The 18,291-nt window shown below is 60.4% G+C and overlaps 1 protein-coding gene across 8 annotated transcripts in view; it reads left to right on the forward strand.

The window, feature by feature from the left end:
- The window catches only part of DLG3 (discs large MAGUK scaffold protein 3), a 68,603-nt gene that overhangs the window by 39,466 nt on the left and 10,846 nt on the right, over positions 1 to 18,291 (forward strand). For 6 of the 8 annotated variants that reach the window (XM_057404956.1, XM_057404953.1, XM_057404949.1 and 3 more), the window contains 9 exons: positions 5,283 to 5,333; positions 8,214 to 8,338; positions 8,757 to 8,926; positions 9,223 to 9,359; positions 9,578 to 9,722; positions 9,866 to 10,025; positions 12,195 to 12,351; positions 12,583 to 12,685; positions 17,281 to 17,395. In XM_057404956.1, the coding sequence (XP_057260939.1) occupies positions 5,283 to 5,333; positions 8,214 to 8,338; positions 8,757 to 8,926; positions 9,223 to 9,359; positions 9,578 to 9,722; positions 9,866 to 10,025; positions 12,195 to 12,351; positions 12,583 to 12,685; positions 17,281 to 17,395 (1,163 nt within the window). Of the gene's footprint in view, positions 1 to 5,282; positions 5,334 to 8,213; positions 8,339 to 8,756; positions 8,927 to 9,222; positions 9,360 to 9,577; positions 9,723 to 9,865; positions 10,026 to 12,194; positions 12,352 to 12,582; positions 12,686 to 12,784; positions 12,873 to 16,713; positions 16,824 to 17,280; positions 17,396 to 18,291 lie in introns of those variants that run through there. The other 2 variants (XM_057404954.1, XM_057404955.1) reach the window with 2 other exon arrangements.

Consider the following 18,291-nt stretch of genomic DNA (forward strand, 5'->3'; position numbering starts at 1 on the left):
CTGTCGTCTGCTTGGGTGGACTGGGGACCACCAGCCTGCAGGAGCATGGATTCAGGGCAGGGGAGACACCTGACTTTGATTCCTGTCAACCTCCAGCCTGGAAACCCTCTTATCTTCTATTTCATGTCATAACAGCACAGAAATGAGTCCTGCTCCATCCTTTCCTTCCTTGGAGTGCTAAGTTCCAGGGAAAACACACCCCAGAACCTCCCATTCAGTGGTTTCCTAGGTCAGCAAAGGAGCCACACCAGGGGCGTTCTGCAGAAGAGCACCCAAAATGACAGCTCTGGAAGCATGCTTTTTGTACAGACGCGAAAGGCAAAGCCTGTTGGTGCAGTGTGTATTTGGAAGGGTTAAAGTGACATCTTCCAGTCTTTAATTACTTAACTATTCAATGCTTTCCTTAACGATAAACAGATGGATGTAGTCTAGTTCCTTCCTGTTCTAGCTCCATTGATTTCATTGGACTCCCTCCTGGGCTGAATTTGGCCTCGGCTGTTTGTCAAGAAGTCTGCTCCTCGTTTCAGTCTCTGTCCACCCACCTCCATCCCCATGAGCATGTGGCACCAGCAGCACTGTAAGGTAGGAGCTGCTGCACCGAGGCCAGGGCTCAGCTCTGCTGCTGCAGCTTGTGCAGACCCCAGCACCCCAGGGTGTAGAAACCCTGTAAGTCCTTATAAAATCCCTGCTGTATTAGAAGCATCCCTTGAAGGATAAGGACGGGTGCTGGGGGGGATCACCCATGCCAGCTCCGTGTCGTTGCTCACAGTTTCACCCTTAGTGCGTTCTGCCCAGCAGGTCCATAGGAGGAGGATGGAGCACAATTCCCATGGTGGATGGGGTCTCTGCCCTTCCAAGCTGCCTCTCTGAGGCTGAACCAGCTTCTTGCTGCCCAGGGTGCATGGCAGCTGCTGCCAAGCAGCCCCAGGGTGAGCACAGAAAGCCACCCCAAAGCCCTTGGGAAGCTGACGATTCCACAGCCCTACTCCTGGGCGCTCTCTGGTGCCTCACTGCCCAGCAGCCACCTTCTTTGTCTCTAAGCCAGGTCTGCGGAAGCCAAGTGCTTCTCAGGCCTGATCCCAGCCAGCGAGTGCCACAGGAGCCCCAGGCTCTGCCACCAGTGAGCAAAGAGGCCACCTCCTTGTGCAGCACTGGCTCTGCTGTCAGGCTTCAGACCCCTTCGTACAATCCCAGCCTGGTTTGTGTTGGAAGGGACCTTAAAGCTAGTCTAGCTCCAAACCCTGCCACGGGCAGGGACCCCTTCCACTGGAGCAGCTTGCTCCAAGCCCCTGTGTCCACCCTGGCCTTGAACACTGCCAGGGATGTTCCCCATGCCCAAGCTCAGCAGGCTCAGCCCCGTGGCCCTCTGGCACCAGGCTGACCAGAAAAGCAGTGTTTGGTGAGTGGGCACCCGCTGGCACCGTGGCCATGCACACAGCAGGGTGAGGCCAGCACTCAGCTGGAAGCGCACTAGCAGGTCTTGGTGCTGCAGCAGAATGCGAGGAGGTGAAGGGAGGGAGCTCTCAACCTGTTTCCTCTGGGCTGCTGCAATAGGAAAGATGCCTGGGGCCTCACCAGGCACCCTCCACCCGTGGGCTGATTGGCACTGCTGGGCACTGACCCTTCATGCTGGTGTATGGCTGCTCCATCTCCACATCCCAGAGCCTGTCCCCATTGTCCTAACTGTAAGGTATGGGTAGATCCTGCTCCAGAAGCAGCTGTGGGCAGCGTTATTCTTCCTGCAGGTGACTTGCTCTTGCAGCCTGGTGGGCTGTTTGGGTTGTGTTTGAGGAGCCTCATCTTGGCCTTCTGAATGTGGCCTCCCTTCTTCATTTAAAAGCAAACAAACAAACCAAACCCCAAAGCAAATCCTGCCTCCATCCAAATGCACAGCGCGATCCACGTGCACTGGTGCGGTGCTGGCCGCGGAGCCTGGAGACAGCTTGCAGTAGCTCTGGAAGGTGTGTGCTCTTCTGTTTATCAAGTGAGTGTTAACTCTGCAGCCTTCTGTTGATGATTTAAATGTCATCACCATTTCCCTGCTGCTCAAAGCATGAGAGGGAAGTGAAGGCCATCAAAGGGGGCCTCTTCCCAAGCCCCCAGGTGGGTTTGCTGTGTGGGAAGGGTTTGGGAAAATATAGCCTTACTCTTTTCCATGAGGAATGATGTGGTGCTCAGGATTGGGATACACCAGGAACAGCTAATTAGACCCAACACCCCCATCAGCTCTGCAGGCGTTACACGGGGAGGTGGGAGCAGGGTGGGATGCACTCACCCTGTTGGGGGTTGGAGCCAGCATCTCCCCACCGTGACAGCCTCAGGCAGGAGCTAGGAGGTGCTGGGGGCACCAGCAAGAAAGTGGGGGAACAGTCTGCAGCAGAGCCAGGTCCCGGCAGCTCCGGTGGGAGCCATGGGGAGGCTTTGCCATCAGTGAGTGACTGGTATTCAATTTTCCAACGCTGGAACGTTTGCTTTGTTGGCTCGTTCCCTTGGTTACATGGTATATATTAAGTTCTCCATTTGGCTTCCTTATGCAATTAGCCGGCGTTCTCGTCACACGGATTTTGGAAGTGCAATCAGAGCTAAAGCTCCGTGGTCAGGCCTGGCTGCCCCCGGCATGCCCGCCCGGAGCGGGCTGCCCCCAGCACGCGCCTCACTGGGCAAGCGCCTGCAACGCTTGTGCTGGCGAGTGATGCAAAGCAGGGCCCAGCCCCGGGATGCAGGGAGCAGGGGTGCCCCGGGCTGACCCGCCTGGCAGCGGGTGTCCTGCCAGGGTGTCCCTGTCCCCGCTCGCTCGGCGGGGCTGGCGCGCTCCGCGGCTCACAGATTGTCAGCGTTTCTGCACATCCCCATCCTGTAGGTATGTATGTGCTGTTCCTCTGCGGCCGTGGGTGTGCATATGGCTGGCTGTGTGGCAACTGTGCTGAATGCCAAAGCAGAGAGGACAATGTGTGTAGTAGCGAAGGGTGCCAGGAATCCGAGTTGCTGGAAAGCCGGGGAGAGGCGACGCCGTGCCCCACGCTCCCAACTGTGGAGATGAGATGAGCCTGGAGGCTGTGAGGAGGGAGCCTGTGAGGGCAGCGCGAGCCCGCGGCTCCCAGGATTAGTCAGGACGCAGGATGCGAGGAGGGAAAGGCAACCCTCGGCAGAGCGGGAGCCTGCAGCGAGGGAAGCGATGCCCCCCCGCCCGCAGGAACACGGGCCAGGGCAGTGGTGTGGCAGGAGGTGGCACCAGGCACACGTCCTCATCCCTCTGATGCTGTTGGGGATCCTGCTTTGGGTTCATCCCACTGCTTCCAGTGCTTTTCCATAGCGGGGTCCTGTTTGAGAGCTGACCAAAGCTTTTTGCTGTTTGCTGGGCGGATCAGAGCATCCTAATTTTGGAGCATCTGGATGTGCTGACCCTGAACTGTGCCCTGAAATCTTCTCATGGCTGAGAGGCACCAGGCATGGAGCATGTCCACAGAAGGACAACCCTCTCAGCCCATGTTCCCTAGAGCTCCCATCCCATCTGTCCAGTCTGGACTCTTCCCAACCTCATCCTTCTTGAAGCTCAGTATCCGCAACAGGGTGTGGGATTGCTTTGGCCTCACCAGGGCTGAACTAGGCGGGGAATGAGGGCGCACGGCCCCATCCCTGATCCTGGCATGCAGAACTGCTCTTCCAGCTGGGCACCCAATTATTCCCATGTAGAAAAGCTCCTGTTTGCTCTTCCTACCTGTACATAGGGCCTCACAGCCACTTTGCTGAGTTTCCTGCCACGGTGTCAGATTTAGCATAAAAGCTGTCCCTTCCATCTAATGACACAGAGGTTTGGAGAGTGGCCGGGCTGTGCCTCCAAAGGGCTGGAGAGCAGGGAGCTGGGCCAGCAGGACAGAACGCATGTGCAGCTGCTGGATAAAGGGACTTGTATGCAAACAAAGACACCACAGCTCTGGATTTTGACTCGGAGCACATCAGAAGGTGGCTGCATACGTCCTACAAGCTATCAGTTAATGGTGGATGTAAAATCCACATGAGAACCCTGCACGTTGTCCGGGCACCACAGGCAGAGGCAGGGCTGCATGAGGGGAGAGCTCTTTGTCTGCTGTGCTACAGGTCCCTCTGTGTCCCAGCCCTTGTTTTCCAGAGTGAGATGTGGAGGTTGAGTCCAGTCCCCTCCAAAACTGTTGCTGTAGAGTGTAACAGCTCTGGGTGTTCCAGTCATGGAGTCATAGAATGATTTGTGTTGAAGGGACCTTAAAGCTCCTCCAGCTCCAACCCCTGCCACGGGCAGGGACACCTTCCACTAGAGCAGCTTGCTCCAAGCCCCTGTGTCCAACCTGCCCTTGAACACTGCCAGGGATGGGGCAGCCACAGCTTCTCTGGGCACCCTGTGCCAGCGCCTCAGCACCCGCACAGGGAAGAATTTTCCCTTTAGTCCCACTTTAGGCATTGGAAGAGTGTTATAACAGCCAATTGCTTTGCAAATCTTGCCAAATTTTAGACCTCAGCAGCTGTTTATGGCCTGATCGTGATGACCTGGAGTAAAACTGCTGCCTTCTTTCCCTGTGCACTGTTGCTTATGGGGAAAATTGAAGGTTTTGAACTGTGCATTCACCATTTCTTATTTTAGAGCCCACAGTTGCATCCCTTTTGTTTCAAGCCATTATGTTTCCCAGAGCCCTGCTTTGCATGCTGGGTAGGGGAGGTTCTGAAGCCTGGGTGTCAGCACTCTACAGCACGGAGAAGGCTACACCATGTTTTAGTCTGAAGGCATCACAAGGTTTTCCCCTCTCGCTGTGCCCCACACTTGCACCTTATTTCCTTTGCACCCAGCTAATTCAGTCGAATAAATCATTCTGCGCTCCCTGGTAAGAGTCATGCTCCTGAAGCATTTCAAAGATGTAAGCTGCCAAGGGTGTTGATTATTTTTTTCACTGCACATGGACCGACCCCTTTCTTTCCTTCCCGCAGCACTGAATTCCCGAGGTTAATTACACACTGCGTAACAAAGGCGTTATTTCTTCTTGTGCCTCCGGTTGCGTTCCTTTTCATGGCTGGAGAAATGAGCCAGGAGAATAAAGGCTTTGCACTGAAGTGCATTAAAGTCAGTGGGCTTTGGCTCATGCCCAGAAAGAAAAGCAGTGCACGGTTTCATTCCAGCGCAGGCTCAAGCAGTTGCGTTTAATCTTGAAGGCACAGCTTTCAGGTTGGATTCTTGCTATTCAGCTGCCAGAGGGGAAAAGCAATTCCCCCCTGGACCAGCACAGAGCCGTAATGCGCTGTCCTCCTCTCCCCAGGTGAACGGCAGCGATGGGATGTTCAAATACGAGGAGATCGTCCTGGAGAGGGTAAGTGCTCTTTACTCACCCACAGCTTCTGCTGCCTCTTCCCACCTGCAGCCCCCGGCGTCCCCATCTTGGCGCCCTGACAGGGAGGGCCTGGTCTGGGGTCCCTCTGGGGGTGTAGGGCTCTGCCTGCCCCTGGCGCGGGGAGAGGGGCTGGATGCTGCGCACCCGCAGCTCCTCCAGAAGGGAGGGAGGGAGGGGCAGAGGCATCTCCCTTGCCTCCCTCGCTCGCACCCTTCACCCACACAGACCCGGGGGGGCTCATGGCTCATTGCCAACGGCAGTGCCGGGAGCTCTGCTCGTGCACAGGCACAGCTGCCTCCCTGCTGCCAGCGCATCGGCACCCGGGCACACAGCCTGTGATGCCGAGCACCAAGGAGGGGTTTTCTGGTGAACCGGGGGCAGTTTCTGCTCGAGCCTTGTCTTGTCTGTTGGTACCACAGAGCTGATGGCACGCATCGCACCAGCCGTGCCTAAAATCACCTCTCCCCATGGATGGGCCTTAACCCAGGGGTGAGCCAGCACCATGCAGGGCAGAGAGGGTTTTTCCCTGGTGCCCAGGGAGCAGCAGGGACGGAGAGGGAGCAGGAAGACCTGACCCAAGGGGGGGTTGGCAGGGGGCTGCCCATGGCACTCCTCATCCTCCTCATTGCCTCAGCGGTGGCTTGGCGGGGCCGTGTCGCAGGGGAAGACACATCACTCATTATTCTGTTCCTCTCTGTCTTTAGTCATCTCCCTCCTCCCCTCTCTCTGCATCACGGTGGTGGGTGGACGGAAGGTTATCTGGGGCTGCCGCCTCACCCACCTCTTCCCTGCGTGCCTGACGGAGCCAGCCCAGGGGATCCTGCTGCTTGGGCTGAGCGCTGCTCGCTCCAGGCCCTATTCAGAGGCAAAAGCCTTGTTTTCAGGGGTTCTTCAGAGCATCCTTTATCCACAGCAGGCTCAAGGCAGGAGCCGGCAGGGCTGCATAGGGAGGCAGCACTCATTGCTGCCCCCATTTCAAAGCCTCAGGCAGCGAATCCCTTTCCAGCAGTTAGAAACCATGAGGGAAATTCAGTGCTTAACAGCCAGGCCAGCATGGAACATACCCAGGTCCTTCACCTGGTCCCCAATGGGATCCAACAGCTCTATCTCACTGCAGAAGCATCTGGTGCCTGCAGATGAAGCTGTCCCTCACTGGGGTGTTTGGCTCCCAAAGATGACCTCAGTGTACACCAGAATTGCTGGTCCGACACTGTTATTTATCCTTGTCATTGCTGTAAAGCTCCTCCAGCTCCAACCCCTGCCACGGGCAGGGACCCCTTCTGCTGAAGCAGCTTGCTCCAAGCCCCTGTGTCCAACCTGGCCTTGAACACTGCCAGGGATGGGGCAGCCACAGCTTCTCTGGGCACCCTGTGCCAGCGCCTCAGCACCCTCACAGGGAAGAGCTTCTGCCCAAGAGCTCATCTCAGTCTCCCCTCTGGCAGGTTAAAGCCATTCCCCTTGGCCTGTCCCTACAGGCCCTTGTCCCAAGCCCCTCTCCAGCTTTTCTGCAGCCCCTTCAGGCACTGGAGCTGCTCTCAGGTCTCCCCTTCAGGAGCCTTCTCTTCTCCAGGCTGACCCAGCCCAGCTCTCTCAGCCTGGCTCCAGAGCAGAGCTGCTCCAGCCCTCGCAGCATCCCCATGGCCTCCTCTGGCTTCGCTCCAACAGCTCCACGTCCCTCTTGTGCTGCTGCCCCAGAGCTGGATTGGGGCTGCAGGGGGGTCTCCCCAGAGCGCAGCAGAGGGGCAGGATCCCCTCCCTGAGCTGCTGCTCACGCTCTGGGGATGCACCTAGCACACGGGGGGGGGGGGGTTCTGGGCTCAAGCGCACAAGGCAGTGGAAGTCAAAGCCAGTCTGAAGACCCCTGCACCACCAGGAGGAGAAGCACAAGCCCCAGCACGCTGCTGGTGCTCGATGATCCTGGGGAGCTCCGTGTGTCACTCCTGGTCACAGGTCCCCAGGAGGAGCAGTTTCCCATCACCTAATGCTGCACTGGGGCTGTGGGCAGCCGGAAGGGTGCTTGGCTCAAGCCTGTCTGTGTATGAGAGGCGGGCACGATAGGATGTGACTAAGTGTCAGCTCTTCCGCATGAGCAAACAAGGCGAGGAGCCATCTGATTTTCGAGGCAGAGCAAAAAAAGCAGGAATTGTCCACTTGCATCAAGCACAGAGATGGAAGCAGCAGTTGTGAGCGTGTCACTGATGGGAATTCTACGAGCAGGAAAGGCGGCACAGGGTCAGGCTGCTCATCCCAGGATGAGCGCTTCATTCCAGCTGGAATGGAGCTGGAGATGCAGCACGGCCCCTGCGTTCCCCTCAGGCAGACTTCAACTCAAGTGATCCTCCAGGCATTATTCAGGAGGAAGAGGAGGCAGAACTGGAGGCCCTGCCCCATCCCGCAGCCCCCTCCACACAACCCTTCACAGTTTGGCATCAGCACTGGAGTCGGCTCCGTGCCGGGGCTACATCCCAGGGGCAGGGGTGGGCTGCTGGGCACTGGAACCAGCCCCTCTGCTCGGCGCGCTGCAGCGCTGTGGCTCTGCTGGGGAACAGCCAGCGAGGGGAGGTTTTCTCCCCTTGCCAAGGACCACCCCCTCCCAGCTCCCCGCCTGCCTCAGCCTCTCTCGGCAGATGTGGTGGCGAGGGAGGTCCTGGCGGCTCCCACTCTCCGGCTCCATCTGCTCCGCGCTGCCGCACCGAGCGCCTCGGCCGAGCGTGCCGGCGCCCTGCGGCCACGCACCCCTCTGCGTGCCCCGGGAGCCGCGGGTGCTGCAGGGGCTCCACGGCCTGGGCAGCCGCTGCCGGTGGGAGGACCAGAGCAGGGGGCGCCCACGGGGAACGACGGGTGTGTGACTGCCCACAGGGGAACTCCGGCCTCGGCTTCAGCATAGCGGGAGGCATCGACAACCCCCACATTCCAGATGACCCGGGCATCTTCATCACCAAAATCATCCCTGGGGGAGCCGCAGCCATGGACGGCCGTCTGGGGTAAGTACCAGGCCAGGGGAGCAGCCCCGTCTGGGTATCAATCACCCCGGATCTCCCCAGGGACCCTCTAGGCAGCTCCTGCCCCACTCCCCTCCCATGGTCCATTCCCCACAGGGAATGGTCCCCTGTCACCAGCCTCCTGTCTGTAGTCATCCCTCCTCCTCTTCCTGCGCCAGGCTCCTGCTCCCATCTTTCCCTCCGTAGCCCCAGCCCCAGCCTCAGCCTTTCCCTTCACCTTTCATCTCCATCAGGGTGGACCAGCCCTGCTGCCTCCCCCTTTCACCCTGGGATTCGGGATCTGGCCAGCTGGAGCATCTCAGGGGTGTGCGTGGATGGAGGAGGGTGGCAGGGGTGTCAGGAGGAGGGGGCTCGGGCTGGTGGTTCCCCAGGGAAGCCAAGGGCCACCCTGTGCCCACAGGGTGAACGACTGCGTGCTGCGGGTGAACGACGTGGACGTGTCCGAGGTGGTGCACAGCAAAGCAGTGGAGGCCCTGAAGGAAGCGGGCCCCGTGGTGCGGCTCGTGGTGCGCCGCCGGCAGCCCCCACCAGAGACCATCATGGAGGTCAACCTGATGAAGGGCCCCAAAGGTGAACCCCTCACTCGTCTCTCAGGACCAGGGACGGTCTGGGGTCACCCCTCAGTGTGGGATGCCGTGGGGAATATGGGAGGCAAGGTGGCGCTGCCATGGTGCAGGGTGCCATAGGGTGGATGCTGTGGGGCACAGTGTATGAGGCAGCCCCACAGTGCAGTGCATGATGGCTGGGCTGGCCCATTGCTGGGTTAGCGGCAGGGTGGGAAGCGCAGTGAGGCAGAGGGGCTGTGATGCCAGCCCAGATCTCCGTCCATCTGCCTGTCTCTCACCTGCCCTCTCACTTCCCTCAAGGCCTGGGGTTCAGCATCGCCGGGGGCATCGGGAACCAGCACATCCCCGGGGACAACAGCATCTACATCACCAAGATCATCGAGGGAGGTGCTGCCCAGAAGGACGGGCGCCTCCAGATCGGGGACCGGCTGCTCGCGGTAAGCCCCATGCCGCAGCCTTCACGGTGCCGGTCCTGACCTGGCATTCCTTCTGATGGCAGCCTCATGCCCCTGCCAGGGGACATCTGAGCTGGGGATAAACCATGGAGATGGGGCTGTGCCTCCAGAGCTACTGCAGAAAACTGCTTCTACCCACTGCTGCCTGCCCCCTGCCTGCCCCCCTGCCTGCAACTCACACAGCCCCTTCCCTCCGGCAGGTGAACAACACGAACCTGCAGGACGTGCGGCACGAGGAGGCGGTGGCCGCCCTGAAGAACACCTCTGACATGGTGTACCTGAAGGTGGCCAAGCCTGGCAACATCCACCTCAACGACATGTACGCGCCCCCCGACTACGCCAGCAGTACGTACGGCGCTGGCCACTGCTGCGGCACCGGGCACCGCGGGGCCGGGGGGATGGAGCGTGCTGGGGCGATGCTGGGCTGGTCTCCGCTTCCATGTCTGAGGGTGGATTTCAGCCCCTGATGCCCTTCTCCTCTCCCACAGCCTTCTCAGCACTGGCTGACAACCACATAAGCCATAACTCCAGTATGGGCTACCTGGGCAGCATGGAGAGCAAACCTGCCTACCCTGTCCCCCAGCAGGTGACTCCATCTCGGTACTCGCCTATCCCTCGGCACATGATTGGGGATGATGACTTCACCAGGTAAGTACCAGGCATGAGCATCCCTAATCTCTGCTCCTTCTCTTTCCCTCTCTTTCCCTCTCTGGCTGCTTGACCTCATCCCTGCTGCTTTTGCAGCCCCAGCTGAAAGCCTGTCTGTGGGTGCACAGCGCAGAGCTTGGGGCCCAGCAGTGAGCTCCAGCCCTGTGTGTCCCTCAGCCGTTCCTCCTGCTCCTCCCTGAGCTCTGTGCAAGGCACTTCAGCTCCCTTCTCTTACTTGTTTTACAATAGCTGGAACAGTGTCCCAGCTGAGCTGTGCTGGGGACAAAGGGCTCAGGGGCACACAGCTCCAGATATGAACCCTCACGGAGGGCATCCCAAACCTCCTTGCACTGACTGCCAGAAGCACAGCCCTCTTTTCCCTACTAGCACCATTTACGCTGCATGAGCAGGTCTGTTTCCTGAACCCAGGAAATAGAGAGGAGCACGTTGTTCTGAGCCTAAATGCAGAGTAAAACTTCTCCAAAGCTTCGTGCTGAGGACAGGAAAGTGAGACCTCTCTGGTTGTGCTCTGCTTGCCTGACCCACAGCTTTCCCTCTCTACAAAAGGAGGTTTTAGTGAGGTAGGGTTGGTTTCTGCTCCCAAGGAACAAGGGATGGGACAAGAGGAAATGGCCTCAAGCTGCAGCAGGGCAGGTTTAGATGGAGCTGAGGAACAATTCCTGCCCCAGAGGGTGCTCAGGCATTGGAACAGGCTGCCCAGGGCAGGGCTGCAGTCACCGTCCCTGCAAGGGTTCACACCCCGTGGAGATGAGGCCTCAGTGCCATGGGTTAGGGGTGGCCTTGGCAGAGCTGGAGTAAGGGTTGGAGTGGATGAGTTTAAAGGGCTTTTCCATCCCGGTTGATTCTATGACTCTGGATCTATGGCAATGGCGCTGTGGTGGCCCTGGTGCAGGACGTGCTGGCAGCCACTAGAGGATGGTGCTGCCGTGCCCAGGCCCCTTTTGTCGCTGCTCGGCCACTGTCCCCCCCACAGTCCCCTGCCATCGGACAGGGGACAGGTTCACAGCCTGCGGTAGGCACAGCACTTTCCTCACCCATCCCATCCCCGCACTGAACACCTCCTGTGCCCCACTGAGCCCCAGAAGACAGCTTCATCATAGCGGCTTTGTTTAGTCATGCATCACCAAGACTGTTGCAATGAGACCAGTGAGGTCCAAATGCATCGTACTGGTGTGGGGAAGACCAGTGACACGCCTAGGAAAGGAGCTATCTCCCAGGAGGCTCCTACCAGCCATTCCTGAAGGAGAAGTAGACTTCCAGGCCTGGATCCAGTTTCCTGCAGTAAATCCTGCACCCATGAAAGTACCAAAGCCTTATCCCATCTGTACAGGTGACAGCAGTGACGCCCAGCCTGGCCTGGCGTGTTGCAAAGGATGTTTTCTTGCTTCAGTGACCCGGGAGCACGCTGCCAGCCTTCAGGACTTCATGCTGCCTGCTTGGCCATATCTTATTCCCCAAGATTCCTGATCTGCTTGTGCGCCTGAGCCCCATTCCTTCTCTGTGTGTTGCCAGCCCACCACAGTGGGTGTCCTGATGGTCCCCAGTGTCATGTTGGCTGCAGTCATCACGAGCCTGCACTGGCATCATTGAGTCTTTCTTATTTTAATGCCATGCTTGATCTGGGAGCTTCCATTGTTCCTATCAGAGCTGCTTTTTCTTTTTCCCAGGATTTTTGTGATTCCAGGCAGCCTTCCTGCCTTTGCCTGCCTGTTGTTTGAGCTGTGAAAGGATTAAGTCATCATCGAAAAATGCAGGACCTGTGTTGTGGGGACTGTGGGGTGCAGGCACACGCGTTGTGCTGCAGGGGTGCAGATGGGCTCGATCCCCCCCGTCCCGGCACAGCCACGCCGCTCCCAGTGCCCAGGCTTGCAGCATCTGGTGCCACCTTTCAACCCCATGGTCCTGTGCATGATTTAACATGGATGCTCTGTCTCCACCCGTGCTCAGTCTCCTGTCACTCGTGCTGTTGCCCACACCTCTCCTGGTTTACCATCACCTCCTCGGTGCCAAGGGCTGCATCACGCCGGGTTGCACTTGGGATGACTCCATCCCTGCTGGTGTGCCGGAAAGCCTGAGCACAGCTGACCCTGTCACCAGCTTCACTGCTCTTTGCCCTGATGTCTCCCTGTCCCACGTCTGTCCTTCCAGGGAGCCCCGGAAAATCATCCTGCATAAAGGCTCCACCGGCCTGGGCTTCAACATCGTCGGAGGGGAGGATGGCGAAGGCATCTTCGTGTCCTTCATCCTGGCTGGAGGCCCGGCCGACCTCAGTGGGGAGCTGCGGAGGGGAGACCGCATCCTCTCGGTAAGTGCCCCCGGCCTGCCCCAGCCCCGGGGACACCGGGACAACGGCGTGGCAGGGCCAGGGTGGGTTTGACCCCTGGGTGCCACGGCTGGGACCGGCCGGCTCGGGAGCCGTCCTGCGGCGCAGCGGGCGCTGCCCGGCGGGCGGGTCCCGGGGTTCACCCGCGTGACGAGGGGGCGGTGCCGGGCGGTGCGAGCCCTGCGCTGCAGCGGAGCCGCTTTGTCCCGGCAGGTGAACGGCGTCAACCTCCGCAACGCGACCCACGAGCAGGCGGCGGCGGCGCTGAAGCGCGCGGGGCAGACGGTGACCATCGTGGCTCAGTACCGGCCCGAGGGTACGGACCGCGGCAGGGGGCGGGGCGGGGCAGGGGGCGGGGCATGCGGACGAGGGGGCGTGGAGCCCGCTGGCGCGCGGGCCCGGAGGCTGGTGATTGGCCGGCGCGGCGGGGGGGGCGGGGCGGTGGCGTCCCGCCGGCGGTGCGTGCGCGGCTTTGTGCGCGGCCGGGCGGCTCCGGGGCTCAGGTGAGCGTGGTCCCGGCGGCTCCGGGCTCGGCCCCTCCCGTCCCGGGGCTGCGGCGCCGGGCGGGGCTCCGGGGGGGTCTGGCGGGCCCGGGGCACCGAGCGGCTCCGCTCCGTGGGGTCCCGCGGGCCTCGCTGGGGGCCCGGGGCGGGGGCTCCCGAGGGGACCGCGGATGCGGCGGCCGCCCCTCGTCCTGGGAGCGCGGTGGGCTCTGGGGACCTCCCGCTGTGACCGCGGGGCCGGCGGCGCTGCGACCGGCGCCTCGGTGCTGGGAGCGGGCTCGTGCGCTGCTCCGAGCATCCTTCCTTCTGTGCGGCCCCGGAGCTACCGGGCACCACCTCCGGCCTGCAGCTCCGTCCGCCAAGGTGCCGGGGGCCTGTGGTGCCCCGAGGGGCAGCCCGTGGCCGCGCGGGCGAGCTGGCAGCTGCCTGAGGATCCCCCGAGCTGGCGGGGCTGGGGTGTCCCAGGGGACGGCCCCTACAGGCCATGGGCCCGGAGCTGCGGCCGCGCCGCTGCCGTGTCCGAGAGGCGCCGTGCTGGGTGCAGCGATTCGAGTCGCTCCCGGGCCCCACTGGTTTGTTCCCCGTCAGCTCTCGTCCTCTCCTGCCAGGCCATTCTGCTGCTTTTCGTGTGCCCGGGCAGTGCCCCGTGTGTCCCTGTCTCTGCTGGTTCTTCTCCATCCCATGGCGGAGGCCACTGGGGCATGGAGCCCGTGGTGCCGCCTGGGGTGTGCTGAAGGTGTGGGGTTTGTTTGGTTTGGCGTGGGGTTTTTTCTCTTTCTTTTTTTCCAGGAAGCACTTCTTGCTTGTCTATCTCTGGCTCCTTTTGCCACTCGAGCCTTGGCAAAGACACCAACCAAGAGTGCTTCCTAAATGTCACACAGGACAAAGTGGTTTTAAACCCCTGTAGACCAGGGCTGAAATGTCAGTGCTTTGCAGTCGGTGGCTTTCCAGGTCTGCGATGGTTCCTGGCACATGTGGGCAGCAGCACCCTGGGGGCAGCCCTCCCAGGAGACAGTGGTGCTGCTGTGACACTTAGAATGTTGTGTCTTGGGAGTATACCTCGGCACTCTGGAGGCTCAGAGGCCTGGGAGCCAAGGGAAAGGTCTTCCTGGTGTGTGCCCCTTGAGCAGGTGAGGCTGAGTCCCCTTGAGGGGATGTGAGCTCCCAGGTGTTTGCCTTTCTATGTGGATCATGTCTGTGGAAAAGAGCAGGAGAGCTGGATTATAGAGTGCTCAGAAGGAGGAGATGCTGGTGGAAAGTGGCTTTGCCTTTGCTAGCAGGGAGGAACTTCTCAGAGGATGGCATCTTGTCTCTTTACACATGAGCCCAGACGGGGCTTTGCCTGTGGGGTGCTGGTTGGGCATTGGAACAGGCTGCCCAGGGCAGGGCTGCAGTCACCGTCCCTGCAAGTGTTCACACACTGTGGAGCCGAGGCCTCGGTGCCATGGGTTAGTAGTGGCCTTGGCAGTGCTGGGAACGGTTGGACTGGAGGAGCTGAAAGGGCTTTTCCAACCTGGTTGACTCTGAGTGCACAAGTGCTCTGCATCTGGCCTCTCGGGTCCTGAGGGAGCAGAGAGGCTGCTTGCACAGGTCTTGGGGAATGAGACCTCCCTGTGGCAGGCACTAGGAGGGGAAACAAGCAAAGACAAAGGCAGGGAAGGACAGAAAGAGGAGCTGCATCCTGCCTGGTGCAGAGCTGCTGCTGCAGGCCATCAAGGAGGAGCAGGCTGCTCTCTGTGACAGTGTCTCTGAGCAGTTGTGAGCACTTCTCTCTGAGCACTTCTCTCTCTGACCTTTCTCTGCCACTATCACAAGTCCTCGTGTTTGGCAGTTCCCTCTCCTCGTGCCCCACAGAGCCTTGGTATTCCTCACCTGAGAAGAGAAAAACTTGCAGGATAGCATTTCTCTGAGCAGCCTCTCAAAGGGAAGTGCCAGGACCATGCAGTGACTTCTGAGAGCCTCCAAGCTTTCCCCATGGCCATGCTTCACTCTCAAACCCTACCCATCCATGAGCCTGTGCCTGCACATGGGTGCCATGTCTGTACTTTAACCCCACAGCAGGAAGGTGTGTGGGTTCAGGGTGGGGAAATGCTGTGCTGGGGGGAAAGATGGAGCTGGGGTAGTGTATGCAGGTGGAGCCTGTGGCCAGGCATCCCTGGGCAATGCTGACGGCCTGGCTGGGGGCAGGCGTGTTGCACACCTGAGAGAGCTGGGCATGGGAACGAGGCTTCATCATAGAATGGTTTGTGTTGGAAGGGACCTTAACCCCCTCCAGCTCCAACCCCTGCCACAGGCAGGGACCCCTTCCACTAGAGCAGCTTGCTCCGAGCCCTGTGCTGGATCAGTCCATCTGCAACCTGGGCAGTGCAGAGTGGCTGAGGGTGGAGCAGGGTTTCTATGGAGCTGCCCATGGGCGCAGCACGCGTCCTATCCCTCCTGGCACGTGGCATGGAGCCGCCGTGGCACCGCTGCAGGAGGTGCCCGGTCACCTGCTGCATATTTGTCAGTCTTGATAAGCGTGTCCTGAGCGCGACCGGCTCCTGGGTCCCGTGGGAATGCAAGGAGGTGGGGATCAGCCCTGCCTCACCTCTGCAGGACATCTCCTTCCAGGCCATGGAGGCAAAGAGGCTGTGAGCCAGGGAGCAGAGGCAGGAGCGCTGCTTGCTGGGGTTTATCTGCTGATGACTGCTTGGAAGCTGCTCCAGTGTGCGGATGAGGGGAGGTGGCAGCGGGGAGCATCCCGTGCTTGCTGCTGGGGTAGCTCTGCCTCCCCCATGCTGAGGTTTGCTTTCCGGGCTGGCTGCCCTGTCCTGTGTCCTCCGCAGTCAGAGCAAGCACATGTTGGGAGCTTCTTGGAGACCCTTCCTCAGAGACCCTTTGTTCTCTGGAGCAGAAAGCCTGAGCAGCCCCTGTGTCCAGCTGTACCTGCTTCTGGAGCATGCTCCTCTGGGATGTGGGACATCCTGGGACAGGATGAGCTCTGCTGCAGATGCTCTGATTAGCCCTGTGTGAGGTGAGAGGTGTGCGGTGACTCTCACCTCCCCTGCCGGGAGCTCCATCGAACCCTGCTGCTGCTTTGGTGTCGCACTTCTCTTTGCCTATAGAAGAAACCTTGTCCCTGGCTGGCCGCTTCTGTTTCCTCCGCGTGCGGGGAGGCCGGCCAGGCAGTGCGCACCCATGGGGTGGCTGGGGTCTGGTGACCGTGCTCAGTGTGTGGCACCCCTGACGTCCCATGGCAGGGACGGGGCTTCCCACGGAGCCTGTCTGCGCTCGGCAGGTCCCGTGTCTGTCACCCAGCGGGGGGGTTTCCAGTCTTGAAGCAGAATCGGGTCTCTGGGGGTTGGGTGCAGGAGGCGGACGCTCAGGCAGGTCTGGCTGCAGGCGTAAGGGCTGGAGAGGCCGGAAGCAGGGGCCGGCTCTCAAGCGCAGCCCACAGCGCATTCCTGAGCCTCGCTGTTCCCGTGCGTGCTGCAGCTTCTGCAGGCCCGGCAGCAGCGAGCCCAGCCCCTCTGCTGGGGCTCCGCGCACTTGCCTCTGCTCCTGAGCCGCTGTGCTGCTGCCTGCCAAACCGCAGCTGAGCCCTTGGGCTGTGGGCAAGGCTTCTCTAGGCCAGTCTTACAGCAGGGATGAGGCCGGTAGCCGCGCTGGGACACGGGGCTGGAGCCATGGGATGCTAGGGCAGCAGCCTCAAGGGTCCCGGCGCCGGGTGAGCTGTGCCGGTGCCGGCAGCCTCCCTGGGCTGCTCCATGCCCAGCAAACGTTCCCTGGCCAGCCCTGGGTAAGCAGAGCTGGTGCCTCCACCCTCAGCCCGACCTTTACACAGGCTGAAGGTCGGGCTGGCGCGGCGGCAGGCGCCGGCGTGGAGGCTGCTCCCATCCAGGCGCCCAGCAACAGCTTCCGGAGGGTCCTGGCTCCGTCTGGGTCTCTGCTACGGGGATGTAGGAGGAAAAGGTGAATTCCTTCTCCCTGCTCCCCTCCCACGGGCCAGGCCCGTGCTCTGCGTCCCCCCTGCCCGTGCCTGCTGGGCAGAGGTGGTTGTGAGCGCTGCGGTTGTGCCGTGCTGCTGCAGCCAGAGGGTGACTGGGTCCTGGGGCAGGGGGGAAGCGTCTCCTTTGTCTCTGCAGGTTTTGAACTGCTCTGTGGGTCAGTGGCTTGCGGAGCCCTGCCTGGTGCTCCCTTGCTGTGGTGGTGGAGGGCTCGGCACCCCTGGCCTGAGCTGCTCCTGCCAGGGTTTGGGTCTGATGCAGTGCCTGGACTCTCCTGGGGTGCTGCGGCCTCTTTGGCATCATGCAGGGGTGGGCACAGGCTCATGGTGCGATGCCCATGGATGGGCTCGAATGGCCTCTGTCGGCACTCACCGATATGGGGGCAGCTCCTGCCTGCACTGACCCCTCCTCTCTCCCTGCAGAGTACAGCCGCTTTGAGTCGAAGATCCACGACCTGAGGGAGCAGATGATGAACAGCAGCATGAGCTCCGGCTCCGGCTCACTGCGGACCAGCGAGAAGAGATCTCTCTACGTCCGGTAAGGCTCAGCCACTCCTGCCTCCCCCCTTGCTCCAGGCAGCCAAAGGCGGGTGAGATGGTGCATCCATCCCCACCGCGCAGGATGCAGGGTGGGATGGTTCAGCCTCTGGGCAAGTGTTTCAGAGGCCAAGGAAGCAAGTGTGATAGAGGCATCGAGGGGCCCAGAGGGTGCAGCAAGGAGAGCAGTGCTTCTGCACCGGTTTTCTGGGACTGGGTGCTCTGCACTGGATTGCCTCTTCTGGGGCTGCTCTCCTTTGGGAAGTGCTGGTGTTTCTACAGAGCCCTGGGCAGCTGCTGGCCAGGCTGACCCACTGGGAACCACTGGGAAATGAAAAAACTCTGGACATCCAATGCTGCTTCTGCCCCATGCAGCTTGGGGCAGCATCTGGGGTGCTCTCCTTGAATCAATCCCTGTAACAGGCTTCTCCCCATTTCCTCCCACCATTCCTGCAGCAGGATCTGGCAGGAGGGGAGATGAGCTCTTAGGAGGATTATTGCTCTGAGCCCTCAATGCGTGCTTGGTGCCGAGCCAGACGCAGGGCAGGCAGCGGTCGAGCAGCTCTGACTGCTGCATCCTGCACCCTGCTCGCTGCCTGCCTCCTGCCACCAGCACGAGTGGGGTGGCAGCTAATGAGTAATTCTAACTGGGTAATTAAAATAATCCTGTAAATCCTCCTCTGCCCAGGCTGTTGCAGGTGGGGGCTGGCAGACACAGGGGATGCCTCTTCCTCCCTGTGAGAAGGGTGACAAGGGGTGAGGCAGCATCAGCCTCAGCCTGCATCTCCCACTGCATGGCTGGATGCTCCATACAGAGGGGCTTCAGGCTGTTGCTGGATCTAATACAAGCCTGTTCTGGCAGGAGGGGAGAGCTGCACTCTGAATTGCTGCAATCCA

The sequence above is a fragment of the Pezoporus wallicus genome, unplaced genomic scaffold (genome assembly GCF_028554395.1).
Source record: "Pezoporus wallicus isolate ANWC-B61680 ecotype Strahan unplaced genomic scaffold, APGP_CSIRO_Pwel_v1 contig_6217, whole genome shotgun sequence".
NCBI classification, from domain to species: domain Eukaryota; kingdom Metazoa; phylum Chordata; class Aves; order Psittaciformes; family Psittacidae; genus Pezoporus; species Pezoporus wallicus.